The sequence below is a fragment of the Talpa occidentalis genome, unplaced genomic scaffold, assembly GCF_014898055.3.
Source record: "Talpa occidentalis isolate TD23 unplaced genomic scaffold, MPIMG_talOcc4v2.1 talOcc4.8, whole genome shotgun sequence".
Classification (NCBI taxonomy): domain Eukaryota; kingdom Metazoa; phylum Chordata; class Mammalia; order Eulipotyphla; family Talpidae; genus Talpa; species Talpa occidentalis.
Window position 1 is genome coordinate 31237370 of NW_023605194.1, and position 27973 is coordinate 31265342.

The 27973-nt window shown below is 49.9% G+C and overlaps 1 protein-coding gene across 3 annotated transcripts; it reads left to right on the forward strand.

Annotated features, from left to right (window-relative positions):
• Positions 1–1102: 1102 nt before the first annotated feature.
• LOC119234005 (anthrax toxin receptor-like) lies at positions 1103–26452 on the forward strand. Of its 3 annotated transcripts, none has more exons than XM_054690326.1 (18): positions 1103–1332; positions 8553–8624; positions 9887–9958; positions 10910–10991; positions 11081–11114; positions 12099–12178; positions 12254–12322; positions 12624–12704; positions 12796–12856; positions 16551–16649; positions 19282–19351; positions 19897–19987; positions 20961–21077; positions 21775–21930; positions 22917–22928; positions 24020–24088; positions 25375–25467; positions 26170–26452. In XM_054690326.1, the coding sequence occupies exons 1-18, from the start codon at positions 1310–1312 to the stop codon at positions 26365–26367; spliced, it is 1479 nt and encodes a 492-aa protein (XP_054546301.1). In that variant the 5' UTR covers positions 1103–1309; the 3' UTR covers positions 26368–26452. The 3 variants fall into 3 exon arrangements, with proteins under 3 accessions (XP_054546301.1, XP_037352646.1, XP_037352648.1); XM_037496749.2 differs by lacking the exon at positions 1103–1332 and adding an exon at positions 5894–6422; XM_037496751.2 differs by lacking the exons at positions 1103–1332; positions 8553–8624; positions 9887–9958 and adding an exon at positions 10710–10810.
• The last annotated feature ends 1521 nt before the right edge of the window (positions 26453–27973 follow it).

The following is a 27973-nucleotide window of genomic DNA, read 5'->3' on the forward strand; positions in this document are numbered from 1 at the left end:
AAGAAGATCAAAGTAGCTTGAAGGAGGGAAAACTACAGCACAGACAGGATCTTCCAAAGACAACCAATTATGGGAGCACAGACATGGATGTGTGGTGCCCTGAACCCTAATAAACCATTGCTGCACTCTCTCATGGCTGATTGTCTTCAGCACCCTAAACCCATATACCCCTGCTGGTCCTTTCTTGTGCAGAGAAATCTTCAAAGGATTTCGCTCTGATTTTCACTCCTCATTGCTCCCAGCACCGGAGGCTGCCGTCCAGGCTCAAAACGCCCTCCTTGCTGCCCACAGTGAGCCTGGTGGCTCAGGAAGGGACAGTGTCAGCTGTCTCTGAGGTCTTTGCCCAAAATCCCCAACTTTGGCTCTGGGGTTTTCTCTTTCAGGGAGATGCTGACCTGTTCGTCTCTGTCTCATCTTCCTCTGGGGCTGCCTCTCCAGTCTGAGGGCTGACTGGCAGGACAGGTCTCCTCCTGCCCAAGGCAGCTCATGGGCACGTGGGGGCTCAGCTTCACTGACATGACGGGCACATACAACTGGGGCAGAGAGGACGAACGCTCCCCTTCTTAGCACATGTCTACCTTATGGACAACCTAGTTTCCTCCTATTTCATGAAATCTCTTTTTCCCAAATGTCAGAACATAGAGGCCCTCAGAGTCCAGGTGGACACAGAAGATGCCAAGGGCAATGTTGGGGAACTAGGACAGGTCATGGGCCTGAAATGCCTCCAGCTTCATCCTGGCTGGTAAGAAGATGCCTCTAAGCAGGCAGACAAGGCAAGAGATCCCAGGGCTGGCCACTCCCAACTCAGGTGCTGGCTGAGGCAGCCAGAGCTGGGCCTTGCTCCCAGTGGGGCAAGGGTGAAGAACCAGTTGTTTGGGAAGCCAGCCACCTCAGCACAGGAGCGGGCAGTGGTGTTCTCTCAACCTGCTGCTCCACCACAAGTCAGTTATGGCAGTTGCTCCTCAGAGCCAAGCAACTGCCCTTTAGGCAGCAGAGTCCCTTTTATGCCACCCTGCCTTCCTGGGTCGCGGAATGGACCAATCAGGCGTGAGCTATGAGCTGATTGGTGCTAAATGGTGCCTCCCCACAGGATCCCAAAGAAGGGGGTTGAAGACAGAGCTAGCAAACTGTACAGCAGGGGCGGGGGAGGGAAGAGCACAAGAGGTTACAGTGACTCTTCAAGAGTGACATGGTGTGGTAATTTTATGAGGATTACACCTGAGGGGAGAAATCAAATATTGCACACTGCCTCGTAGCCTGGCCCTAGAGCCGGGGTGACCAGGGCCCCAGGGTGAGGGGCCTCAGAGAAATGTGCTTCCCAGGAGTGCTAAGGTCTGTGCTGCTCAGACACACCCAGCCCAGGGGGAGCCCTGAAGACAGGGCTGTGTCAGTGGTGAGGAAGGAAGAAACACACAATTATAGAATATGTGTTTTTATTTTATCAAAATTCTCTTTCCTTTTTTTTTTCTTTATTGCATGACATTGGTTTACCACACTGTATAGGATGGAGAATAGGTTCAGCCTCTTCAGGCGTGTGTGATCACACCACAGCCACCACCAAAGCACCCACGACCCCACCCCGGTTCTTTCTGTCTCCCTCCTCCTTTGCTCCCCAATTCTCACCATCCCCTTCGGTAGCCTTGTTATAGGGCAGCCCGATATTGAACGCTTACAAGGGACTTATTAATACTCCACTACAGGCACACACAAAAGGTTAATAAAAGGTTTATTTACAAGGGAAAAGGCAATAAGGAAAATGTACAACCCAGGGAGAAAATAGGGAAATAAAGTCTTTAATGCGTCCTACCCGATCCGCCGACCTGGAAACCCAAAAACCACTCTCCGAGCTGGCCGGACGTTGCGAGCTGGTGGAGAGTCAAAATGGGGGACCCCTCCAAATCCCACGTGTCTGGCTTTATACCAACCTGGCTGCTTAACCCACCCTCAGGTCCCAGCCACCTTCCCTTTGGTGGTGATGGGATTTCGAGTTCCCAGTGTCTTTGGCTTTGGCCTGGGGTGGGGGTGGAGTCCACAAAGCCTGTATGGAATTAGCTATAGGACATCTTTTTCCCCCTAACAGCCTCAATTCTACAGTCTGGATTCTTGTGTTTATTTTGCTTTACTTTTGTCGTTGTTTAGTTTCTTAATATTCCGCCTATACGAACAATCATCCAGTATTTGTTACTTTCCTTCTGACTCACTGTGTTTAGCATAACCCTCGCTAGTTCCGTTCATGGAACCACAAATGGAAAGACTTCATTTTTTTCTTGAAGCAAAGGATTACCCAGTGTGTGTGTGTATGTGTGTGTGTATGCATCACATCTTTCTAATCCACTCGTCTGCACACAGGCACTTGGGTTGCTTACCTGACTGGGGTTGTGCTGCAGTGAATACAAGACAGCAGGTGTCTCAGTTAGAGATTTTGCATTCTTCATATGGATACCCAGGAGTAAAAATTTGCTGCAGCATGTGGTAGAGTATTTTTTAAATTTTGAGAAACCCCAATGTTGTTGTCCACAAGACTCGTCCCAGTTCCGTTCCCACCAATGGTGCTGAGGGTTTCTTTTGCTCCTGGCCAACACTTGTGTCTGCACTTTTTAACATGCACCATTCTCACAGGGGTGAGGCCAGGCGATAACTCCCTGTGGCTTTGACTTGCGTTTCCCTGATGATACGTGATGTTGAGCTTTTCTTCATGTGCCTTTGGTCATCGCATATCTCCTTCGGAGAGGTGTCTATTTAATCCTTCTACCCAATTTTGGGGGGAGGGGTTGTTTTTTTCTCATCAATGTACATGAATTCTTTGTAGATATTGGACATAGTCTCTTGTTGGATGAATGATTAATATTTATGATCTCCTTTCAGTACAGTCTTCTTCATATGAATAATAGTTTTGTTCAATGGGAAAAAAACTCATATAATGGAGTATAATATAAATACACAAATATAATGCAGTATGATATAAATGGAGTATAATGGAGTATAATGGAGTCCATTTGTTTAGTTTTGTGTTCTATGCCCTTATTGTGTATTTGAGTACAGAAGCTGAGCAAACTACAAGGTCACGTATTGACAAAACAAATTATTGGAAAAAATGAATGATCACCAAAGAATGAAATCTTCTGATAACAATTAAATAATCAGAAAAAAATTGGTTCTGAATGAAACAATTTATAGAGTAAAAGAATACAAGTAATAAGATGAGATGATATTTGCATAGGTAAAGCAAAAATATAAATATCAAATAAAACTTCATAACAATATTGATGAACAAATGTCCAAATTCCTGTCTAAAATGATTTATAAAAGAAACAGAAGCACTAAACAGTCATGTGTGTTCATCTACTTGGGTTCCAGTAATACAGAACCACGGGCTGGGTGGTTGAAACAACATGCATTTATTTTCTCACAGAGTTGGAGGCTGGAAGTCCAAGGTCAAAGAGCCAGCTGGTTGGTCTCTGAGGTGGCTCCTGGTCCTGGAAGACGCCTTCCCATTTGTCCTCACGGGGCTTCCCTCTGGGCCTGGATTTCTTGTCCTCCCTTTATGGGGCCCCCAGGTCTATAGGATTAGGGCCCCACCCTAATGATCTCATTTAACCTGACTGTCAGCCTCTTAAAGGCCCCATCTCCAAATACAGGCACATTAGGGATTAGGCCTTCAGAATATGAATGTGGATGGAGGTACAACTCAGTCCATGATTCAGTGAATATTTAAAGATTTATCACCAAGAAAACTCCAGTCACAATGAATGGGTTCTCCTCTCAGGTGTAGTCCCCATAAAATTCCCACAACCAGGGCCTCCCTGGGGGCGCAAGGGGTTAAGCACCGCACTATGAAGCAATCCACAGGCTCTGCAGCACAAGTCTGATCCCAGGCCAGCCAGGGAGCAACCCACATGGTGCAGCAGACCTCTCCTGTCTCGCCGCTGCTCCCCTCAGCAGTGTATTTCAGTCAGTGTGACTGTTCTCTTCCCCTCTCTGTCTCTGGTGAATCATCTCACCCCCCATGTCTCTGGCCTGTACCTCAGCTCTTGTATGCATAAATGAATAAATCTTTAAAAAAAATGGGAAACTGCTGGCAGCCTCCCCCCAAGCACCCCCATAGTGTGTCTCTGGTTTATAGTTGCTTGTTGATTTTGATTTTTTCTTTATTATAATTAGTCTTTTTCCTGGACCCTTATTTAGATTTTCTAAATTCCTGCTGTGAGTGAGACCATCCAGTATTTTTCTTTTTCTCTCTGGCTTATTTCACTGAGCATGAACCCTTCTAGCTCCATCCATGTTGCCGCAAATTGCATGTGTTTATCTTTTTTGATTGCCGAGTAATATTTCATTGTGTATATGTACCACATCTTCTTGATCCATTTATTTTTGGGCATTTGGGTTGTTTCCATAGCTTCGCTATTGTAAATAGTGCTGCTATGAACATAGGGGTGCAGGTGCCCTTTGGAATTAATTTTTCTGTGTCCTTTGGGTAAATTTTTACCTAGGAGTAAAATTGCTGGATCATATGGAAGCTCTGTCTTTAGTAGGTTGAAGAATCTCCACACAGCTTTCCAAGTGGTTGAACAATTTTGCACTCCCACCAGCAGTGCAGGAGAGTTCCTTTTTCTCCACAATCTTGCCAACATTTGTTGTTAGCTTTTTTAATATGTGCCATTCTCACTGGTATCAGATGGTATCTCATGGTAGTTTTGATTTGCATTTCCCTGATTCCAAGTGATATTGAACACTTTTTCATATGCCTGGTGACCATTTGCATTTCCTCTTTGGAGAGATTTCTTTTTAGTTCTGCCCATTTTTTGACTGGATTATATATTTTGTTTTTGTTGAGTCTCATCAGCTCTTTGTAGATTTTTGTGATCAGTCCTTTATCATTAGTGTTGTGTGCAAAAATGTTCTCCCAGTTGGTGGGGTTTCTCTTTGTTTTGGTTGCTGTCTCTTTTGCTGTGCAGAAGCTCTTTAATTTGATGTAGTCCCAGCTGTTTACCTTTGCTTTCACTATCACCGCTTTGGGTAATGTGTCTGTAAAGATGCTCTTGATGTGCATGTCATGTAGTGTTTCACCTAGATTTCCTTCTGTATATTTTATGGTTTCAGGTCTTATGTCTCGTTCTTTAATCCATTTTGAGTAGGTTAAAAACTGTATTTTTTATACATCATTAGCAATGGCAGCAAAATGATAAGGCATTCAGAGAAGGCCCTTGACAAAAGAGGTCAAGATCTCTTAGGGAAATTTCATGAACACCTAATTGGTCATTTATAGGGGGAGTCTGGATTGTGTTCCCATTCCCTCAATGGGAACACATATCCATATGATTGTAATCAAATGTTACGAAGATTTGGGGATAATGGAGAAGGGGTGCTGATTATAAAATTGAAAGTTCAGGGGGTTCCAATGATTTCCATGGAGCAACCGAGGCAGTAGAGTTCTCTCTCAATTTCTGGTCCATGCAAACTATGAGCATGATAAAGTGATTCTTACTTGACTTAGTAAGTTTGGGGTGGTTGATTCAAATCAGTAGATAAGTGGAATCCCTTCTAAACAAACAAAATTGCATCACTCTCTTCAATTTTAGATCCTCCAACTCCCTAGAAGACATCAGTTTTCACTCAAATGACGATTAACAACACTCTGGTCTCCTAGCTATGACCCCCTCAACCACAATAATGTCCTTGTCTGAGCCAACCCAAATGCTCTGGCAGTTTGCAAAGACTCGGCTTCCTGGAGAACTTAAATGGCCATCAGTGAGGGCTCAGGATAAGGGACAAATGGAGGTTCCTCTCACAGCCCTTTCAGAGATGCCCTGACTCCTCCCTGGGAATGTCAATAGGCAAGACAGTGAGCAGAGCTGCATGAGCCACCACAGGGTCACCATGCCAACCTCCCTGTCCATCACAACACAGGGCATTATGTCTCTATGGGTCAGGGAGACACCCTGGCAGGCAGTGGGGTCTCCACCCAGTATAGTCCTACTCTGCCCTTAGTGCAGGTCTACTAGTAGAGGCTATTGTTACTTGATTAAAGGAAAGACTTGATTAAAGGGGTATAGGCCCCTGTACATTGCTTGAAAGAGTATAGGTCCCAGCTTGCCTGACTTAAAGAGGTTAGCGTCCCTTGCAGCCTCCAGGGCTGCCAAGGAAATGGGAAGAAGCTGCCTCAGGGTGCCTGAACTTGCATTCCTCCTCTTGCTGGTTTTGCCCCCTCTGCTGCCAAGCAGTGGGGCATACCAGCACAGAGCCCCGACCTGGCTAGATTTCCACCACCTCACTCGGGCCAGGAGAAGCCCCCCCAGCAACACCAACCAGGATGGGGAGAGCACCCGCCAGGGCCTCAGCCAGGACACCGGGTCCAGGGAGAGGCTGGCAGATGACAAGAAATCCTGCCAGAGCAATCTTGACCTCTATTTAATCTTGGACAAGTGAGTGGACTTCCTACTGGGCCAGAGACTTGGGGGGCATTACTGGGAGCTCCATTCTCAGCACTTGTTAATAATGTCCTGAGTTTATGGTTATCATTTTATGCTTTGTTTTGTTTCTAACCCAAATCACTCCATTTTTACTAGACTCCAGAAAGACTGCTGAGTTGTCTCTGGGTCTTCTATAGCCTTCGTGCAGAGAAAGATCTTTGCTTTGCTATCTATGTGTTTTGGCTAATTTTTTTTTTTTTTTAGAAAATCCCAGCTTTTTTTTTTTTAAGTTTATTTATTTATTTTTAAAGATTTATTTTTATTTATTTATTTATACAAACACTGGGTACAGGCAGAAGCACGGGAGGGTGAGAGAATTCACCAGAGCCAGAGCGGGGAGCAGAGCAGGCAGAAGGACCAAAGTGCACTGCTGAGGGGAGCAGCGGGCAGCAGGAGAGGTCTTCTCCGGTGGCCGGGGAGCAGCCGCGGATCGAACCTGCCCTGCAGAAGCTGCGGGCAGCTTCACAACCCAGCGCTCAACCGCTGCGCTACCGGGGAGGCCCCTGTTTTTGCTACTTTCTTCTACGATCTATGTGTTTTCTGAACACTTTGCTCTCTGGGTGTGGTCCCGAGAAAGCTGGGCTCTATATAAGCCTTTATGACCTTGAACAAGGAAAGGGGTCCGGGGCACTGTCTTGGAGACACGGCCTTGGTCGTTTCCAGCTCCTCTGCTGGGCTGAGAATTAACTTCCCCTCTTCAGTAGTAGCCGTGGTATGACGTCGGTGACCTCATGGAAGCACGTGGCTGTTTCCAAAGCCCTTTCCCTGCTGTGCCATCCTCAGACAGGCCTGGGGGAGAGCAGGGAAGGTATATGCCATTTCCCAGGAAGGAAGAGTGTCACAGAATTGAAGGCAACATCCTAGAGTCTCTCAGGATGACTTATCCTTGCTGAAAAGTCAGGTATTGAAGTTGTCTACAAATATGTTATTTTTTTCCCCTTCAGACCTGTTATACTTATGTGCACAGGTGTTGGGGGCACTTTAGTATCTTTGGGATGTGATGACCTCATTATCACTATGACTTTCACTCATGTGAACATTGTGGCTTGACATATATATTGTCTATTATGACTCTCCAATATTGTTTTATTTCCCCTATATGAAATATCTTCTTTCATCCCTTCACTTTCCATCTCTGTTTGTCGTTAAAGTGAAATACATATCTATAGGCAATCCATCCATAACTGGCCTTACCTGTCCACCTAACCACACTGCTATCTTTGCTTGATGAATTCAATATATTTAAAATATGATTAAAATAAATATATTTATAAGTGATTGCTGATACGGAAGAACTTGCTACTGACAACTTATTATTTCCTAAATGTAACAAATTGACATTACAGCCTTTGTTTTCCTTCTGTTTCTGCCTACCTTTGCAGACTGGGCTTTCCTCATGTACATTCTGCTTCCCTTTCTAGCTGCTGCTTGTTTGTTGAATGTTTCTCTGGGGAAAGTTTCTCTGTTTTGAGAAACTAGGACTTGGAGTTTGAAATCTGCCTTTTTGTTCACATCCCACCACAAAACTAGTATTTGTTTGTAATTTTATTTTAACAATTATCAAGTAAATACATGAACACAAATTTCAAATCAAACACTGTTATAAAGTTACTACAAAAATCTCCAGGCTTCTTCCCACCCTCTCCACTTCTGATCCCACATCTCAGAGAGAGCTCTTGCATGTCTTGGAGATCTCTCAGGTTATGACTTTGTGACTCATAACAAGCTTATACCGACACTTTTCTTGCTGCTTGGTAACAAAGAGGCAGAGAGTTGGCCATGGTGATTCTCCAAGGACACGAAGGACCAGGAGAGTCAGAGATACAGAATGCAGGAGGTTTTTTCAGAAATGCATCCTCCTTCATGTCTTATCTAGAACTCGTGTGGCACAACCAACCATCCTTGTTTGCTTCCACAGGGTCTTATTCTTGAATCCCCCAGTTGCAAGCACACAAATTCCATTGGTGCCGTCCATCCTGACAGTGTGCTGGCGTTGTGGGGTGGGAGTAGCTTTTTGGATGGTTTCAGCTAAATCTGCTAACACAAAGAATTCACCCTATTCCATTGATTTTTCATTTTCAGGTCAGGAAGTGTGGACACCAACTGGATATTTATATACGACTTCGTAGAGGATTTCCTCAAAATGTTTCAAAAGTATGACTTCTCCATGTGGTGGGGCTTTCACAATGCCAGGCAGAGTGCCTGTTTGCTTAGACCCAGGGGGCATGGGTATCTTGGATCAGCAGCATGAAGTCCTGAGTGGAGTTCTGAACCAGTCAAAAATGCAGTTTAGTCAGTTTCCATGGGCTCCAAAGGTCTTGTAGACTTCAGATTTTTCCAGTCTTGGTGTCAAGCCACAGTGTGGGAAATACTAACTGACTGGAGGATGTCACAGATTAGAAACCAGCTAACCAATAACACTGTAAAAAAAAACTTCTTTAAATAGTTCCAAAGAAAATGGCAAAAGACCCTCAGGGCAACTGTAAAGAAAAAGCAAGAGAAAATTCAAGGATGGTTTTCCCAGGATATGGACATTTGAACTAGGACTGTTAAGAATGAGGAAAAACAGGGTAACAAGAAGCATCAAGGAGACTTCCTGTGGAGGGAGTGATCTGTTTAGGGGAGAGAGGGGTTAACTCACAAAAGGGGTACAATTGAGACTGGGACAGGACAGCTTGGGGTCAAGGCCAAAGGGCTCATACAGCCAAGCCAAGGGTTCGGGATTGCAGAGAGCAATAGGAATTAACAAATGACACTTGGGCTGAGTGTGGGTGATGAGGATTGTGCTCCAAGACATCTGATAATTCTGGGTAAAATGAGTGGGAAACAGAGCTACCGTTACATGGAGCTCATCAGGGACTAGGACAGCAATCCTCTAGCAGACAAAGGGGGCCGGTGACCCAGAAGACAGTGGGCAGGGAGAGGAAAGGGACTCAGGTATGTAAATGAGTGGCAAAAGGAACAATAGTGTCTCTTAGATGGGGGGAGGAAGGAAACATAGACCAGGAGGGAAGGGCCATGGGGTTCCAAAAATGTTTCAGTAGAAGGAGGCTACTCATGGGCAAGCATGGGGACCTTCACCTAGTGTGTGTGTGGCATGAATCATGCACTTATGTGTCTGTGTGTGAGTGTTTGTGTGTCCTGTGTGTGTGTGAGAGAGAGAGAGATTGAAAAAGAGAGAAAGGTAGAGGATGGGATCTAGGGATAGAGCAGGACACCACCCTGACAGTCTCCCTGGATCGCCACATATTTGCTGGCCTCAGAATCCTTTACTAAATTTATGGTAACTTCTGGAACTCAGGAAGGGGTCACAGGCTAGAGGGAAGTGAAGACAGGCTGGTGTCCCCTCCCAGGCTGCTCATGGGGTCATTTGTACCTCTGTTTATGACTCTCACATACACGTGCTTCCTCCCCAGCCCGAACATGCAGGTCTCCATCGTCACCTTCTCCACAAGGGGCCACACCATCCTAAAGCTCACCTCGGACAAGTAAGTTCAGATTCACTCCCTCAAAGCAAACCTACTGGTGGTGGGAGGGGGGAGATGGAGACCATGGAGAAAACTCGGCAGAGGAGTCCTGAGTTTCAGTCAGGAGCCCACAGGCTTGCTGCTTGGACGGGGCTGGTTTCTACTCAGAGACCACCCTGTGCCCCCAGCATCTACACCCAGCCCCTCTGATAACTCTGGCACTGACACTGGCAGCTCCTGTGTTTCCAGACAATCTCTGCCACTCAGCCTTGCTGTGCCGGCTCAGATCTTCACTTGGATCAGCCTGATCCAGCTCCCCTACCACTATGTCCCACTCCCACCTGTTATGTACCTTAGCAGAGCTAGTAAAGGACAAAAGTGTGGCCATCTGCAGCTCACTGCTCCCCTGCCAGCATGGGCAGCACTTATGGCCCCTTCCCTGGCCTTAGATTTTCCCTGTCAGGAGCTCTGATGTAGGGACTCAGCACTCAAAGCAGCTTTGCTGCTTCCTGCAGATCCAATCCTGATCGGAGGGAGGCTGTGAGTTCTAAGTCACCCTCAGTGGTCCAGGGCAGAGAGGAAGGGACAGGGCAGGGGTATTGCCAGGGTGACCCTTACCAAACAGCCTTGCCTGGTAGAGGGTGATGAGCCCCACTGGGGACCCCTGAGGTGCTGGCAGTCCCATTGTGAGTTCCAGTTCACATTATTGCAGTCACAACTGCTCCCCACTCTGCCTGTGGATTGTCAGACCCTTCATGAAGCCTGCTGGGTCTATGAACCTGATACAGTGATGAGTACAGACAAGGTCAATTTCAAAGACCCCTGGCTAAAGGCCCATGGCTCGGCTTCCTGACTGTGGCCTCCCTCGTCAAGGTCAGTCTGCTCAGTGCAGAATGTGCCAGCACAGATGGGGCTGTTTGAGAACACTCCACCCTTCTTCCTACCTCAATACTCCCATTTTATTTTTTTTAGAAAAGAAATCGAAGACGGTCTCAACAAACTACGCAACACAGTGCCTACCGGAAACACAGACATGCAGGAAGGATTTAAAGCGGTACAGCCAGAGCTCTAAGAATTTATCCTGCTTTAGCAAGTGCTCAGAATATCACTGAGTCCTCTCAACATGCCTTCCTGTTTTTGCAGGTCAATGAGCAGATCTCCACAGCAAACTCTGGAGGTAAGCTCTGCTGACTTCGAGACTGTCAGATCCTGGACAGTCAGGCCAAAGCACAGCAGTCTGGTGGCCCCCACTTGGAGCTGACTCTTGTGCAAGTTTCCTGCCCAATAGGTACTCCAGGCTCCTCGTCTGGAAGGGCAGAGGGGAAGGGCAGCCCCCCTGCTCATTCAGAGACTTGCGCGGTCATGGGTGTACATTCCTGGTGTTTATTAAGTATGAGGCACCCGATCTACAGGTGAGCTTGTGGAAAAGGGAGAAAGGCCAGGGGGCACCTCGGGTAGACAATACTCCGCTTATGGAATAAAAGTTCTTGATTTTCCCCTTGCTGACCACCCTATGCCGCATTCCCATGGCTGGAGCTGCCTCCTTCCCCTTCATCGTCTATCCTCTGCTGACGCTCCTGCTGGCCCGTGTGTCCCCAGGGCTAGCAGCTGTGTCAGCCCAGCACCCTCTCCGTTGGGATTGAGTCTGTAGGGTGGATGCTTCAGGCACAACTGGTGAAAGTGGGAGACTGTGAGGAAAGGCTGACATCTGGACTCAAGGTCCACTCCCCAAATATCTCTTCCCTGTTTCTGACTGACTGGGCCCCAAGGGGCCAGCAGTAGTGCCTCTGCCTGCTCTGAGCCTGAGGGACAAGTTTTTGTTGGTGAGGCTGCTTCCTCATTGCTCTCGGGAAAGGCATGAACTTGTCCATTGAATTAGCAGGACTCGCCCTCAGGAAACAGGATCTGCCATCTGTGGCAGTGAGAATCCAGGAAGGAAAGTCCTCAGCCAGGCTCAGTCTCCTCCTCTGTAAAGTGGGTTGGCGAAGGAGTCTTCTTCCTCCAGCGGGTGCTCCATAGCCCTCTAGGCGCTCAGGAACGGGGCTGCGGGGGTCTGGCAGCCTCTCTCTGGAGAGGAAGCAGGGGCAGTGCATGGCCTTCACACCTGTGGCAGGTCACTCTGGGTGCCTTTACTGACCAGGACCTCCTGCTTCTCCCACAGAAAAGAAAGTGCACTCCATGGTTGTCTCCCTAATTGATGGAGCACTTTGGCCAGAGTCCTTTCAGGCTACGAAGAATGAAGTGAGTCCAGCCCGCCTTGACCAGCCTTTGCTCCACATGTTTAGTGATTTGCACTTAACACGGTCTTTGTCTTAGGCTCAGAGGACTCGACAACTGGGAGGGACTGTTTATGTTGTGGGTGTCAACAACTTCGTGAAAAACCAGGTAATTCAGAACAGCCGCCAACTGAGGAGTCTCGTGGAAAACGTTGGCAGGGCCACCCAGAGGATGGCTCTCTAACCCACCCCATGTAATGGACAACATGTGACCACTGCAAAATGAGTAACTGTGTTGGAGCCCACAGACCTGGGGAACAGTTAGAACTTTCCATTCCAGACAGTTGGCCTGCTGGCCAGGGTGGGGCACTGAGTTTCACATGGCATGAGGTCTGAACCTCAGGTCCGGGATGGTTGTCTGCTGGCCCCTCAACCCTGCTGTGGGTCCAAAACTTCTGCTCCTCTTGTAGCTCCTGCCAATTGCAGACAGCGAGGAGCATGTGGTTGGCGTGCACAGTGGATTCTATGATCTCAAGCACATCATTGACTCAGTGAGAGAGGGATGGTGTGGAGGGTGGGATGAGGTGGCTCTTACCATGCCCACTCTTCACTTTACCTGACCCGATCCGCTCTCTGTTCCAGCTTGTAGCTAAGTCCTGCATTGAGCTTACAAGTGTGGATCCGCCCATTCACTGTGTGGGAGGTAAGAGCTGAGTCTCTATTCTAAACAGAGGCTTTTGTGCTTGTGTGTGTTGCATGTTGTGCTTCGATGTGTGTGATGGATGTAGTGTATTGTGCAGTTTAAATGTGTGATGTGAATACATACGTGTAAATGCTCTTTATTCCCAGTTTTCATGAGCTAGAGTTGACACACAGTTCTATGTAAGTTGAAGGTATATCACATAATGGTTTGACATATAAAACTTGAAATGATTACCACAATAAGAGTGTATAATTCTTTTTCAATAACAAAATCAGAAGTTTAATTTAAAAATGAGGAAAAACATTACATAGTAGCAATTAAACCCAAGATCATCTGACAAGTAGAATACTCCTGAGCCAATATGGGATCACCCCAGAAGCACAGGGCTGATATAGAGTTGAAACATCAGCGTATTCCTCCCATCAGCCAAATGAAGAAGAGGAAATGAAGTGTATGAAGTGTATGAAGAAAAATTTCAAAGTCCAGTGTCTTAATAAGGGCATAAGGTGTCCAGCATCCCTCCACGCAAACACTCCCAGCTGACATCAGCTTCAGGGTTAACAGGAAGACCTCTCCTGAGAGCTCGACCAAGACGAGGATGTCTGCTCCACCAGAGGGTCCTGCAGCACTGCAATGATGAGGTCTGGGCACTTCCCTTAGGCTACAAGGCCTCTCTCTGTAAGGGCCTGTGAGTGCAGGTTGTGCTGCCGCAGCCCTGGAGCAGACAGAGGAGGCCCACGGGTAAGCACGCCCTTCCCGGGAACAGCACACAGCCTGACCCACCGCATCCTGACCCAGACAGCTGACTCTGCCTCTGTGTCCTTGCCGGGAAGGCTGGAGCACCCTCACCTGGGTCAGACAGAAGGCTGCTCCAGCTGAGCTCTGCTGCCCGTGGCCAGGCCCAGGGAGCAAGGGACCCAGATCTGCCAGCTCCTCTGCTCTCTCCAAGAGGCAGAAAGATCAATACCCACCGTCCGCTCCGTGAGAGAGGGGAGGCCAGTGGACTGTGCAGGGACCAGCTCAGAATAGATGCAGGCAGACTTAAGGAAGAGTCGTGGCGCTCATATTCCCAAGACTGACCATGGCTCCGTTGCCCATGTTTGCCCAGGCGGGGAGGGCGTGGCTACAGAGCTTCCAGGATGGAAGAGTCTCTGGACTCATCCTGACTTCTCTGAACCTGTAACCTGCAGTGCCTCAAGTGGGCTGGGTTAGAAACACACTTGCCCCACCACCCACAGCACACATGGGTCTATCCTTGTTTTAAGTCCCCACCCATGCAGGCAACTGGCAGCCTGGTTTCTCTGGGCATGTCCAGGGAGACACCCAGGCAGGAGTGTCTGAGCAGCACGTGAACACAGAGGGGTGCGGAGACCAATCATACCCACCCAAGGTGACAGGAGCCCTCACCACACCCCCTGCCAGCCTGGCCCAGCAATCCCTGCTCTGTCCTTGTAAACTGTCCTCTAGTCAACCGCTGCCACCCAGCGTCACAGTCATTTGTGGTAAAGTTCAAGGCAGACATCTACACTCCCTAAAACAGGAGGAGTCAACTGAGACACATAGTGGCAAGGAGCCTTGGGGCACAGGTGAGTTGAGCACAGGGCTCAACCTCCTCAACCCCACAGGACACCTCAGATTCCAGGCAGAGTCCTCTGCTCCCTCCCTGCCTCAAGGTCCTTGCTCCAGCCCACTCTCCTGAGGTCACAAGAGGGCTGAGAAGGCCCTTTCCCTAATCCCAACCTGGCTGGGTTGGTGAGACCCGCAGATGGACAAGCAGGCCCTGCAGATATGCCCTCTTCTCTCACCCTGCGGACCCAGAGGCTGGGCCCGGGCTAGACTTCCTGCAAGCCCTTTTCCTGCTTTACGGGGTTCAGTCAACTAGTCCTTTAGGATCTTTCTCTCAGGTCCACTGACCCAAGAAGCTTTTCCTGGTCACTTGGCCCCCCTGGCTCTACCCAGATTCCTCTCATTCTCCACTGGTCATGCAATAATTCATGACTACTGCTTAACTGTGATGCTTGCATTACTCATTCAATCTGATTGTCTTTCAGTCTTTCATTACTCACGTTTCCAAACCTGTAGCAAATGGAAGCAATTCTACAAGGAGATCCTCTAACTGGATTTCTCAATTAAGAGCTGAGCTAATTATCACTTATTATCTAGCTCCCTCTCTCTTTCTCTGTCCCCATCAATCCCTCTTATTTTTGAAAGTTTTCAAAATAAATTAGAGTCATCAGGCTGTTCCACACCCAACTTTGTCGTTCTGCTTATGACAAACAAGGGACCAATTTTCCCGAGTTGTCTTTTTGAAATGCACTCATCATCGCATCACAGGTATATTATTTATGAGTCTCACAGATGCACACACACATCTGCATAACGCAGACCCCATGAGGACACACACCACCACAGCTGCCCCTCAGTCCCCTGCATCCTGGCGGCAGCGCCTCTCCCGTCTGTCCCATTGTAAGTCTACCAAATATAACTACCATGAATAGGTGATCCTATTCTAACATATAGGTGATCCTATATGCTAACATCTCATTCTACATACACTTCCAAAAGGCATTTTCAATAAGCGGGAGCACACGGAACATTAGATTGTCCACCTTCCACTGTATGCAAAAGCCAAACCTTGGTGTCTTTGGTTGATATTCCGGTACTTCCTAATAAGTTGGAACACAGTCCCTGCCCCTGGTCACGTCCTCATTCTGACCTCTCTGCGGCCACTTGACAGAATTTCCCTGGGGTGAACGAGAAGTAGAATAGCCACAATAGGGGAAAACAGGGCACTAGAATTAGCTAGACATGAGATTGAGCCATCAGTGCAGGATAATGACCTTGACCTACAGCAAGAAGGCCTTCATAGTATCCTGTCTAAATCCAGGCAGCCAAACCCACAACTGCCATCACTGTATCCCCTTGTATTTATTCTAGGGGAGAAGATCCCCAGTGTCCAATCAAGGGGGGTAGGACAGATGTCCCTTAGCAAATCACTCCCCACCCAGCAGAAGGAAGTGCTTTCCATGAATCCCTAGGCAGGGAAGAGAGGAGGCTGCAGAGGGTCAGTAAGAGTGGAAGAACAATCATCTTCAGGGATCTGCCTCACAGCTAAGGGAAGGGGGACTCTTTGGTAGAGGATCAGCAGCTCCTTTTGGTCTCACTGGGTCGCACCTTATTCCTGAGCTCACTAGTCTGCCAGGGGCACACAAAAAGGTGGTGAGGAAGAACAGACCCCATATGTCAAGTAATTTCACAAGCAACAAGTCCAGGGTGCTCAGTTCAAGCCAGAGACAGAGTGGTGCATCCTTGGTTGTCTCTCGCCGATCTTGTTTAAGATGGCGCCCTGGTGGAGGATGGAAAACACTGCCTGCACCCCTTAGGGAGTCTCAGAACTTAAAGATTGTAAACCCACATCGGGTTTATTTGTGGAGATGGGACTAGGTGGAGGCTTGTTGGGCTGTGCCAGTTAGCAGCTGTGGTGAGAGTGCCGGAGAGCTCCACCCAGCCTCATCACAGTGGCCCTTCAGAAACACCAGGTGAGCCTCAGGAGACACCCAGATGTTGGTTCAACAGCTGTCTCCTCCAGGAGTCCCTTGGGGGCTCCATTTGGGGGTAGACTGCCATAGTATCAGATCAGCAGACAACAGAGCTCAGCCCTCCTTACACACACTTTTGGATGTTGCCCTTGCAGAAAACTACAATGTAGGCATCTTTGGAAGAGGTTTTCATAACACCAAAAACAAAAACGAAGTTCTTTGCAGATTTCAGATAAGTGACACCATATTTTTTGGTAAGTAGCTCCCTTGCTTTGAACAAATAACAAATTTCCCACAACATGCTCTCTTCCCTCAGGCACCATGCCTCCAAAACCCTTGATGCCCATACGCTATGGGTGCTGGGAGGACAGAGGCAGCATCGAGAGTGGAAGGAGGGACGTGGGTGGGACCCATCCATCCCCAGCCATGAAAGTGCCTGGGGTTAGGGCTGTTCCCTGTGAGGAGGGTCTTCCCTCACAGTTGCTTCCCCCGAGGTTTCCTCATCTCTCACTTTCCCTGAGAGACAAGGACCCCAATCTCATGGTTCGACCAGGTGAAACTGGAAGCTGTCCTGGGCTCTGAGTTCATGCCAGGTGCACTGGTAGCTTCCCAGGAGGGAATATTCACCTTCAATTGAGAGAGGAGGCCAAGCAGAGGTGCAGGTCCTGGGATCTGGCACAGGCACACATTCCCTGTGTGACCATGACCGTATGAAATTTCCCTTCTTGCTCGATTTCCCCTACTGTGAAACGGGAGCAATATAACAGCTGCACTAACTAAGCTCTACGACGTATGGAAGGCATTATCTGGCGATACTCGCACATCAGGTGTACCTCCATGATGGAGGAACGGCCTGAGGGAGCACACAGCTTGGACAGGCTGGTGTCCTGCCCTCATGGTGAGGTGGGTGTGATCATCCCTACAGAGTGTCTGGGGTCCAGTTGGATTCCCGAAACCCTCACTCTCTCAGCCTCTTGAAAATGTCATTTCATGTGATGTGATATTAAATCAATGCCTATTGCAGGACCATGGGATAAACCCAGAGCAACTCCTCTCCCCAGCGCACTCCTAGCCCATCTCTCCTTGCTGCCAAGGGTGCAAAGAATAAAGCAGGGAGTGCCACTGCCACACCCAACCTCACCATGCGTAGCTGGCCTTGGGGAATTAGCTTTCCTTTGTTCTATACTTCTCAAGAGTGATGCAGGGACTGAGAACTCCGTCATAGAGAAGTAATGCATTCTGAGTGGGCGTATGTTCGCAGGGCCTTACATGCAGTATCCTGGTTCTCAAAAGAGGCCTATTAGCACTTCTTTGAATGGATTTGCACCTGTAGCAGTCATCCAAACATTTTGCCCAACATCATGATCCTACGGGGCTGTGCATACCAGCCTGCATCTGTCTACAAGTTCAAAGACATGGTTTCAGCCAGGGTCATTAAATGTCCAATTAAACAGAAGGCCAGGGAAAGGATTGTCCTATGGATCACTGTGGTGAAAAGCAGGTGGCCCTTGATTCCAAATCCCAGAGGGGAAGCATGGGGCCCTGCGGAGCCTACCTGGGTGCATGGAAGGGTAAATCAGACTCTAAAGGGAGCTGATCCTCAAAACTTGGCCACAATTCAGGGGTAGAAAGAACTCAGAAGTAAGCAGTATCCACAACTACAAGTCAGGGAGCTCTTTTGAGTCTTCTGACTGCCATGCTCACTTAAAATATCAGTAAGCAAAACCATAGAAGAAAGAAATCCCCTATGTCAATAAATAGCACCCCCATCACCCACTTGAGCTGGTCAAAACCTGCATGTCATCCTTGATCCCTCTTTGCTTTTACCCCCATATTCAGTCCAGGGTAGGTCCTATTTCTTTGATGTCTAAAGCATGTGCTGAGATGGCTCACCCCTCAACAGACTCATTGTCCTTAGATTAAAACCCGAACTCTTCCAGGACCATGACGTCCATCCTACCTTTCATGTTACTTTTTCTACAAGTCAGGTAGTGCTGCCTCAGGGCCTAGGCACATGCTGTTCCCACAGGGCAGAACCCTCTGCCCTGGGACCTTGCCCTGGCTTTCACTCTTCACATACAGTTACAGGATAGCACCCTCATAAATAATTTATTTCTAATGAAAATGTTCAAAATAGGGCCTCCCTGTTCGCACAAGGGGTTAAAACACCGCACTATGAAGCAATCCGCAGCCTGGGCAGCATGAGTTCGATCCCCGGCTGGCCAGGGAGCAACCCAGATGGCGAGGAAGACCTCTGCTGTCTTGTCTGCTGCTCCTCTCAGCAGTGCTTTTCAGTCAGTCTGCCTGTTCTGCTCCCCATCTGTCTCTGGTGAATCATCTCACCTTCTGCATCTCTGGCCTGTACCCCAGCTCTTGTATGCATGAATAAATCTTTTAAAAAAATGTTCAAAAACATTTAAAAAATAGAATTATTGAAAAAAGAACTTGAAACAGCATCACTTAATTTCAGTAATTCAAAATAAGATAATCAATGTTTTGAAGTAATACCAGCATGAATTCACTTAATGGATAAATATTTCAGTTTTCATCAACATAACACAGATCACCCTGTTCCTAGTGCCTGCTTGATCCCTCCATCCATGTCCCAACCCTTTTCATTAATGTCACAATTTTAATTCCCTGGCATTTAATTAATTTTTTTGTGTTTTATGGCCTGCTTTCCCGCCAACCCCACAAACATAAGCCCTGGAGAGCCAGATCCCATTCAACTCAGATCATTGCCCTTGCTAGTATGGGCAGCTGCTGAGAGGGCAGAGAGGAGACGCTGCATCTGCCCCGCAGAGCTGCACCACCCAAGGGCAGGCAGACGGGAGTGGGGGTGGATGGGCACGTCCACTGACTTTCTTCCTGTCTCATTTGCTTTAGATGAAAAAGCCACCCAGGTGGAAGACACCAGCATAAAGTGTCCAGGAGTGATGATAGAGATACCAGCCAAGTAAGTGCTACTGGGTCAGGCAGGCATTTTCACCCCAAGAGATGCAGAATGTGGGGCCACCTCTGCTGGGCAGCATGTGACGTGCTCTGGGAGGCCTCAGGGCATCGTCCTGATCTACCCATCTTGGAGCTACCCCGATGAGCTCAGGTATCTGCTATGCTGCAGCCCAAGTTGCGGAAAGAAATGGACAATGAGGGACCCAGGGGGGCTCCTCTATTCTCAGCAGCCTTCAGAGTGGAGCCAGAACAATACAAATACACAAGAGTCAGGATGGTGACACCACACAGCCTCCCTGGTCACTGAGCTCGTGACCACAAAGCATCTGACCCCATGCAGAGTCCCTCACTGGTCATCCTCATCAACAAGGTGTACCTCGTGCGACTTGGGGTGGGGTCTCCTCCCCAGGCCGTCTGCCCTCCAATAGCCCCGAATGCCTGATGTTCAGAGCCATCACAGTAGGGAGAGCTGTGGGCTATGGTTTGACCAGAAACCACGAGCTGTGCCAACCTGCACTTGTGGTCCCCTTCTGTCCCCTCTGTGTTTAGTGAGATCTCTGTTGAAGTGAGCCTGAACAACGGTGCCAGCTTCATCAGCAACGGGCTCAAGATCAGCAGCAAGGACTGTGGGAGTCACAGAGTATGTACATGGATTCCCTCTGGGCTGCCCAGACCCTGCTCGGAGGAGAGAGTCATGCTAGGGAGACAAGAGAGTGGACCAGTGCCCATGTAGGCCTAGCAAGTAGCAGGTGCTGGCAGGACTGGGCAGCATCTCCTGTCAATGAGGCCCATAGCCCTTCATCAGAGTTTGAACATACCTGGGGGCTTCTAGGAGCCCTGGAGTGCAGCCATCTTAGCATGACAGACGCCCTCTACTCTCTGAACACTGTCACTGAAGGCACGTACAAGGGAGAAATAAGCACCCAAGCAGATTGCAGAAATGGTGTTGAGGACCTTCCCATGTTAAATACCGCCTGGACAGCAACCCTAACCTGCTCTGTGGTGAGGCAGTTGGGGAACCATCTTAATTCCAGTGGGGGTCAGTGGGGGTGCTAGGAGGTTCAGTGCAAGGAACCAGACTCCAGAATCTGGGCACCGGGCCTTCCCAGCAGGCTCCAGGCACAGGGGATGTGTTGGGCACAGCTGGGCCCTGTACAGTCAGGGTGCGTTTCCTCTGCATTGTTGCCCCATGTGTGACCATCACAGCCCCTGGGACCCTGAGGACACTGGCTGTCATTTTTCTGATGCCTTCACCCCCTCCCCTCCTTCCTCTTTCCCCACACTCCTCAGCTGTCCTGGCTGCAGCTCTCCCTACATCTCTCTCCTCAGCGCGTGGAGAAGCTATCAGGGCCCTGGGAGGGATCAGGAGTCATCTCAGCAAGGGACACCGGGGAATGAAGGTGACAAGCTCTTTCCTTGTCCCCCATCACCCGGGCACCGTAGCCCAGGGCAGTGAGGCATGGCAGTGGCAAGCATTAGGCTGGAGAAGAGTGTGCTGGGGAGCAGGGCTTCGGTGCCCGATTGCCAGAGCCCGGTGTCTTGTACCTGCTTGTGAGGGTCCCCACCAGCTGACATCTCTGTGTTGTCTGAATTGTGTCTGCACATCCGCTCAGACCGGCCAGAGGATGCGCATGAGCCACTCAGGAGTCCCGCGGACTCACAGCTCGTCTGTCATCAGGCCCATGAGGAAAGTCCTCAGGAGAAACTCAGGGCAGATCCCCGGAGTGCAGGTGAGCAGCCCTGACCTTGCCGTTCTGCCACCCTGTTCCCGGGCACCACACCTCTCTCCCGCCTACTGCTCTGAGCAGAGACTGTGTGGTGTCCCACCTGAGACCCTCTCACCCCAGATTCAGAACCACAGCCAGAGACAGCCCCTTTATTCAGCCCCACATGGACCTGGCCTGTGCCAGGACTCTGATGTCCCGCCACACCTCATGGCCCTCTCACCTCCTGCTCACGAATGTGGACACGGAGTCTCAGAGAGATTGAGGAGCTCAGCCAATGGCTCAGAGCCTACAAGAGAGGGAGGCTCATGTACAATGGTCCTGGGTCTCCTGCTCTGCTCTTGCACACCCAAATTTCAGGGAGCCCCACCCTCCCCCAGAAACCCATCTGTGTATGTGTACAATTCTGTGTCCCTGCACTGCCAAGCAGGGCTTGGGGTGGGGGCTGGGCTGGTCTCTCCTCAAGGATTCTGGTTTCCTTGACAGGGCTCTGGGCTGAGCCTCTGAGCACGGCCAGTGGGGCGGGTGTGTCCCATCTCCACAGTGGGCACTGAGCATAGTTGGGCTGAGTACTTGTGTTCTGCCCAGATGGTAATCTACAGAGAATTAAAGTGGGCTGATGGGCGTCTAGACTGCATGCTCGGCAGTGGGTGTCTAGGAGGCCCCAAGCCCTCACTCCTGGTCTGTGGTCTTTTTGCCGAAGGTGAATGCACCTGCCATTCCCAATATGTTAGCCGCACTAACTGGAAACCAAAGCTCAAATCGCTCCAAGATCAACACTTACCACTTGGCTGCATCATTACTGATACTACTAATACCTCTGATGATAGGGTGCTTGTGGCGACTCCACAGCAGAAAGGTGAGTGCCCCAACCTTCACACCTCCCTGAGCCCAGAAAACTCCTCTAGGGAACAATCACCTGCTGCTCTGGTCTCTGCTGCTCACCTCAGTGCACAGTCTTAACAGGAGCAAAGGAAGACAGACTCTACCCTCCATTCCGAGGCAGAGAAATGACCTGGCAGGGGCCTCCTACTTCATGCTTGTTAGTCTATGTTCTATTTGCTGCCTGGTTCTTGGGGAGAAGGGCTCAGAATCCCGGCAGGGCTGCCTCGTGGCCCCTGGACTCTGAGCGTACAGGCAGACAAGAGGCTGGGATGAGGACTCAGCTCTGTTGAGGGAAGAAGCAGGGGCACAGCAGGGGCACAGAATGAGCAGGAATCCCAAGCTCTGGGCAGCGAACTTTAGAAATTAGCAGGGAAGAAAAGAAAAAAGAAATCAGCACGGTGTCTGCACATCCAGTGGTGCTTCCACTTCCCTCTATCTTCTTCCTGAGTGCCAAGGAGTGCTGTCAATACCGGGCACACAGGGACAGAAAGGAAGCAGTTGCCAGCCTGTCCAGAGCAGCTATAGTCTGGGGTCTGGGCAGGTGTTGGTACCTGGTGGGGCATGAGGTGGACCACACAATGCCACGTTCTGGGGGCCACTAGCCCTGATAGCGCAGAGCAATGGCAGAGGACAGCCGGGCCAGGATAGGGGGACAGCAGAGCATGGTAGAGGCAGTAAGAACACTGCTGGATGGCGAGAAGGAAGAGCATAGGAGAAGGCACAGCAGCAGCCAGGAGTGAGCAGGGCCCGGAAGACAATGCATCCCCTCAGATAACTGAGGAGTCAGGTGCTCAGGGACATGCAGCCTGATGGCCACAGACCCAGAGGGTGGGCACCCACAGTGACACCCAAACCATGTTCTCACTCACTCCCGCTGAGCAGAGTCCCCTCCTGCCTGTGTGGACCAGCCAGAGCCCTGCAAAAACCTTTCAAACTGTGTATGTCTCTTTCACTTTCTAGAACAAGACGGTGGTGAGTTGTTTTTTTTTTGTTCCTGGTGCCCACACAGACTTCACAAACAGGCCTCCTGAGCTGTGGTATATCTCCATTTCCCACCCCACCATCTCCACCTACCTGGACAGAGAGAGCTGGCAGAAAGCAGGGTGACAGAGGGGCAGGGAGGGAATCCTGGGCAGACCTAGGACTCACAAAATGTCATCAGACAACACCCCTCCATGCTCCCAAAGGTCTGATCCAGAGCCTCCGTCACATTATAAATTGAAGTAGCTGTTTCAGTAAGTGCCATGATCCACAGTGACATGACAAGGGCTTTATTTTTGGTTTTAAATTTGTCAGTTCCCAAAGATTTTTCATTGGCTGGTCCTTCCCTGGGTTAAGTGAGCAGTTGGAAAAGGAACCTCAGGGTTCCAGTACTGGTCACCCCCCTGCAGTCTCTGACCCTGTTGGGTTGCATTTCTTTGGTTTCCTCCTTGTTTTCTGGCAGGTTGGGGGATTGACTGGGCTTGTCCTTTGGGGATTTCAGGGCTGAGGAGGGTGGAGGGAGTCTTACCTGGCATGAGCTGTGAGGGAAGCCCAGGCCAAGTACACCAGGGACCAAGGGTCAGCTGAGCTGCCTGTGGCTCTCCTGGGTAAGGAGGCCCAAACAGCACCCATAGAATTTGCACAGCAGAGCCACTGTGATCTCTAAAGGGGAGAACTAGGAAGCAGGCCCCACTCAGAGGCTGGCCTCGGTGCCAAAGCACTGTGGTCAGGGAGGCTGCATCTGCCAACACCGGGCCAATCAGCCTTTGTTGATGCTCCTCCCCAATGTCCACCTTTACACTGTCAAACCCCATGACCAGGCTTCTCCAAAGGGCAACGCAGGAAACCCCGGGGGCAGGAGAGAATATTTTGCCCTTTGGAGAAGGATTATCTTTGCAAAATATGTGGAGTTTGCCTGTGCTTCCCACGGAGGGCCTCCCTTGCAGTATAAGGTGCTGTTAATCAGTTGTCCTTGAATCCTCCCAACAAGCTTTAGCTGAGGGGCCAGAAGTTGACAGGTGCCAGGGCAACACCTCATGTGTCTGCACTTGGAACTGCCACTCAAAAATTTCTCTTCCTAGCAACCATGTGCACCACCAACATGCCCCACGGTGGTGGTCCCTGGATATGACAACCTAACACAGCTAGAGGTAAGAAGGGCCCTCGGGGAGGGTGTTATGTGCCTGGCTAGGGCTGTGGAAGAAAGGTACAGACAGGGCGGGCCCAGAAGGCATGGCTTGGATGGAGATGAGTTTTAAAGTAGCTGAACTTTGCTCCCTTGGCTGCAGTACCTGGCTCTCCACTCAGTGGGCCGAGGTTTATGGAAACAGTGACTACACAGAGGTTCTCATCAGCACCAACAATGACTTGGGTTCCCTGAGCAGTAGGAGTGGGTTAAAACAAAATCACTAGGTTCCTGAAGGTCAGAATGTAGAAGAAATAGGAATTTCTGAGTCAAATTCTTTCCCCCATTAAGTGGAAATGCTGGTGCACCTGACGCCCACAGAAGCCAGCTCAGCAGAGGGAGGGAAGGAACAGCTGCCTTGTCCTCCTGCCCTCACCCAGGGTGACAAGGGCCACGTGGAGGAGGAGCCTGAGGGAATGTCCTTCCCCAGGAAGTGCTGGGCCGCCCTGCTGAGACACATCCCGCACTGGGGGCCCCCACCACAAGAATAGAGTCCAGATGGCTGGGGTGGAGGAAGAAACAGCCCACAATTTCTGCCTGGCTTTGCCCCTCCTCCTGGTCATGCCTCTGTCCTGGTTGGGCCATGGCTTCCTCCAGGAGCTTCTATGGCATCAGGAGAGCCAGCCCTGCCTTCCCCTCAGTGTGCGACACAGCGGTGCCCAACACACCTTCCAGAGAGGAGGAAGCCCTGACCAAGGGCTCGTTCCTGCTCACAGGACATGGCTCCCCCTCTGAAAACACCAGGGTGGAGCTGGAGCGCAGGGTCCAGAGCTCCCCTAGGATCCCCACCAGGGATCCAGGTCACTCTCGGTCTGTCTTGGGCTGCCTCTTCTCTCCACCCTCCGTCAGCAGGACCCTGCACACTCTCAGGGCATGGAGCCTCATCCTGCCTTTCCTGGTGGACCTCACAAGTGCAGGCCTCCTCCTCCCTTCCTTCTAGCTCCTTCCCAGGTACCCCCGCGGACACCTAATGTTCCCCTCCAAGACACTGCATATCACCTCTAGCCTTGTACTTTAACTCTACTAGTAGCTCCTGGCTTGTCCTGCAAAAAACAATGATTTATCCCTAAACAATCCCTGACCCACAACCTCACCCCCCAAAACAGGTCCCTTGCACAAGTAAAGGCCATAGTGTATCCCAGGGAGTTTGTGGGGACAGAGCTCAGGTGCCTTTGGGAACTGGAGCGGACACTGTCCCGCTGGAGGCAGCAGCCAGCTCAGAGCTTCCTCACAGGCTCTTCTGCTTTCCAGGACAAACTGGACACTTTGCGCATGCAGATCATGGGCAATTTTTTTCAAAACCGCAACCGGGGCCCAGCGATGTGTTGTCAGCCCAGGCACAAGGTATGCAGGGCTCAGGGATGCTCCCCAAGGAAACACCTTCTGCTTATTGCCCTTGACTGCCCTCTGGGACTTTAGGGTGCTGGCATCTGTCAAAAGAATGTCAAAGACATGGTGCCCTGGACACATGGTGCCCAGGAGCCTACCAGCTGGTTCTTGACAGCAGACCGTGTGTTTTCCTTGATTTTCATCTCAAGCATGGCAGGAGACAAATATAGAACATTATCCAGCACTTCTAAATTTAAATGAAAAGTCGGGATAATCAGCCTGTTGGGAGTGGTAGGTACCTCTACCCCCTCCCAGCACCAGGGCTGTGGGTCAGCTGCTGCCTCTCATGCTGAGGCCCTCCTGGCTGGGATGGAGACACACCCTCAGAGCACACCTGGTAGCCTGGGGAACTCTGGGTCCCTCATTTAGTCAGAACTTGTCCTTATTCACCAGTCTCCCTGGCAGGGCATGCAGAATCAGTCAGCAGCCAAGCGAAAGAGGTTCAGTGTGAGAGGCCTGGGTGGCTGGGAGGGTGGGCACACCCCAATACCTGAACAGAGTCTCACATAGGAGCCCAGGCTGACTGAGCACCCAGGGAGAGGAATGGCATCCTCCAAAGTCCAGCCTGTGGGAGTAGCCCCCATAAGCCACTGAAACCACAAGTTTCTGTTCCCATTACCAGTGCTGCTCACTGACCTCTCTCTTCTCTTCCCACAGCCGTGTTCCCTATTCAGGGCCCTAGGTAGGAGGATGTGCGGATACCCACGCTGCTGCCTTCAACCCAGCCCCGCGTGCTTTCCCTCCAACTGCTGCTGGACACGTTGCCCATATACCCCATGTCAACCTCCCCAACCCATATGCTCCCAGCCCCACAATTGGTCTGCTCCAGGCAGCCCTCCAGGATGTGTCCAATGATCCCTGCCCCTATGGGAAGATGTGGTGTAATCCCTTTGCCACTCCCATCTTCATAGCCCAGTCCCTAAATCTTCCAAATCCAATATTAAGTTCTTTATGTACTTAAGTGGACACTTGTGTCGAGTCTTGGTTTACAGTCAAAGGAGTTGGATGTGGTCCATCAGCAGAAGTGCTTCCCTGGCCAGCCCTGCTCCGCTGTGCAGGATGTGGCCACACTGCTCCTGCCTGGACAGAGCACCCCGGTGTCCTCTGGCTGTGCACATGGATGATCCCCTCCCCACAGCCTGGTCTTCATCAGCCACCAAGGGCTGGGCCACATCAGGTTTTAGCTAAATTCTGCTTTTGCAAAATGCCAGAATGTCCTTGAAAGAAAATACAATCCTTTCACCTTCACAGAATACATGGAGAGAAGAGCACTTGACTGTCTCACCTCCCTCACTCCCTTTTCTTTCATTTTTATCTTATTTTCATATGAGAAAAGACCCTCCAAAGTTCACTAATTAAAAGTGCACTTGTCTTTCCAAATACCCCAAACTGCCCCTAAACCCAGGAGGATTTTAGAAGATTCTCTCCACTTCCCTAAGAGAAGGTGAATCTCCCCTTTTGCCACCATGTATCCTGACAGGGATTTAGCACAGTGTTCTGGCACCTTGCCCAGCACAGGGCACCTGGGCACTGCCCCACATGCAGCCACACCACCCAAGGAACCCCATGAGGAACCCATGAGCCCTGGAGGGAGGGTCCCCCAAGTGGACCACAGCCAGCAGTCCCTGAAGCACGCCGATAGTGATCTAAACTACTGTCTTCAATATCCTTGAATGCCGTATTATGTTTCAGTTGGATTTCTCTCAGAAAGCTAAAGGTAGAAATATGTCAGGTTTGGGTTTTTCACTTGTATAGACTGAGTGGATGGATAGGGATGACTAACTTCCCCATGATTGAAAAGAATTTCTGCCATGATTTGTCTAAGTGCATGTGGATGGATTTGCAGGGGCACACTAAGTCACATGACATTTAGCCTTGAAAGCTTTATACCTGGATTTGCTTCTCCTTGTTGACCCCAACATGACCCCTTTAACAGGTGATATGGACCTCCCCCATGGCTGGTACAGGAGAGGGAGGGAGAGGATCTGACCCTCATGGGCTGTTCCCTTCCTGCCAGCAACTCTGACTCCCAAAATGTTTAAATGCCAAGCACAAGGATTTCAGAGAAATAAGCCAACTTAAAATGGAGGCCATATAGAAGGTGCTGGAATTATGTGGGGAAGGGAGAGCTCAGCGCTTTCAATTTGACCCATTCAGAGACTCCCTCCATGAGCAAAGGCAGGTGAAATAGCGAGAGCCAGCAGCGGCTCCACACTCGCCTCCTGACACCCTTCATGCAATGTGAGGCCTTGGCCAAATTTTGGTTTGGTTTATGTCACAGAGCTGTCAATTGTTCCAGAAGATGGCACTGAGAACTTTTTGTTTACTGGCCCAATTTAAAATTCCATTTTAAAATTCAGTGTTGGCAGTGTCATGGAACAAATATGACTGAGATTTCTGTTTCACCCTTTACTTGACAGCATACCCATCATATACCAGCTTCTGTCATCACGCTTTCACT

What these genes read in the sequence shown, in the direction of transcription:
- LOC119234005 (XM_037496749.2), top strand. Translation starts at nt 6,145, where the DNA reads ATGGGAAGAAGCTGCCTCAGGGTGCCTGAACTTGCATTCCTCCTCTTG. An exon ending in TTCCTCAAAATGTTTCAAAA is followed by an intron (nt 8,625 to 9,886) that starts GTATGACTTCTC and finishes CTTCCTCCCCAG; the next exon opens with CCCGAACATGCAGGTCTCCA. An exon ending in AGGACTGTGGGAGTCACAGA is followed by an intron (nt 19,988 to 20,960) that starts GTATGTACATGG and finishes ACATCCGCTCAG; the next exon opens with ACCGGCCAGAGGATGCGCAT.